General features: G+C 56.7%; 1 protein-coding gene across 1 annotated transcript in view; it reads right to left on the minus strand.

The window, feature by feature from the left end:
- Positions 1–426: 426 nt before the first annotated feature.
- Positions 427–1,105, minus strand: part of REEP4 (receptor accessory protein 4) — a 4,163-nt gene continuing 3,484 nt past the window's right edge. Inside the window, exons 7-8 of the mRNA XM_014466174.2 lie at positions 1,010–1,101; positions 427–924 (exon numbers count right to left, since the gene is read on the minus strand). Of these exons, the coding sequence (XP_014321660.1) occupies positions 859–924; positions 1,010–1,101 (158 nt within the window). The 3' untranslated portion in view covers positions 427–858. The remainder of the gene's footprint in view (positions 925–1,009; positions 1,102–1,105) is intronic.

Raw genomic sequence — 1,105 nt, forward strand, 5'->3', positions numbered from 1 at the left:
CTGAAGGAAGTCAGCCTCCCCAGGCTCATGAAGGAAGTCAGACTCCCCAGGTGTATTCTGTGCACAGCTCCAGCTAATCCCTACGGGAACATCGTGCTGCCCAAGCCCCCTCCAGACCTACGCTCCCACTGGTTTCTCCACCTACCATCCAGTGCACCTTCGAGTCAAGGCTGAGCCCACCGCCTCCTGACTGCAGTCCTCTTAGGCTCTGACCTCTCAGGGCTAGTCCCCTCCTCTCCCATATGTGTTCTCAAGGGTCTCCAAGAGCTTTCTGTGACAGCACTTGTCACATCAGTTCTTTATCAATGGTTGTCTCCCGCAGAAGACTGGGCCCCTCTGGCAGTCTGACTGTCCTTTAGCCCTCGTCCTAAGCCGTTTAATAATGTACGCTGTGAAGACTGGGGATACAAACCAGGAGAAACAGGACACTGTTACATATTTATTTATCAAATCTTGCACAAACCTGACCTCATTCACCAACACAAAACACACAACCAGGACACACACACGAGGCCTTGGAGAAGGCTGTCAAGTACTTTGAAGGACAGGAAGGAATGAACACAACTGGGTGGGCTTTGGTTTCATTTGCAGGGGTCTGGGGAGGGCTCTGGTCCCATCCCTGCGAAAGTAGAGGAATGAGAAAGACTATAAATAGAACCCTGGGCCCAGCTGGCTTTGGTACATTTCAGGTCATCCCTGTGCATGGCCCCAGCGGCAACTGCCGCCAACAGCAGGAGTCAGGAGGGCAGAGCCTGGGCAGCTGGTGCAGGCAGGCCCTACGTGCAGCCAGAGGGCCCCTTCAAACAGCCCCCAGCGCCCTGTAGAGCACGAGGTAAAACGGGGCTGGCTCTGCAGACCCTAGCTGCCCATGTCTGAGGGCACAGTCTTTTTCCTTGTCCGCACCTTCAGGGAGCGCGAGGTGCCCTGTGGGAGAGAGAGCAGGCGCACCATGAGGTCCAGGCTGAAGCACCAGGGCAGCCCACCTCCCTCCTGTCTTTTTGCCACTGACCTCTCGCACCAGTGGTTTCTTCTTGATCGTACGCAGGCTCTGGCTGCGGCTCAGAGGCTTGTCTCGGGGCCGGGGTGGCGGCTGGGGCACTGCTTC

The sequence above is a fragment of the Myotis lucifugus genome, unplaced genomic scaffold (assembly GCF_000147115.1).
Source record: "Myotis lucifugus unplaced genomic scaffold, Myoluc2.0 scaffold_328, whole genome shotgun sequence".
Taxonomy (NCBI): domain Eukaryota; kingdom Metazoa; phylum Chordata; class Mammalia; order Chiroptera; family Vespertilionidae; genus Myotis; species Myotis lucifugus.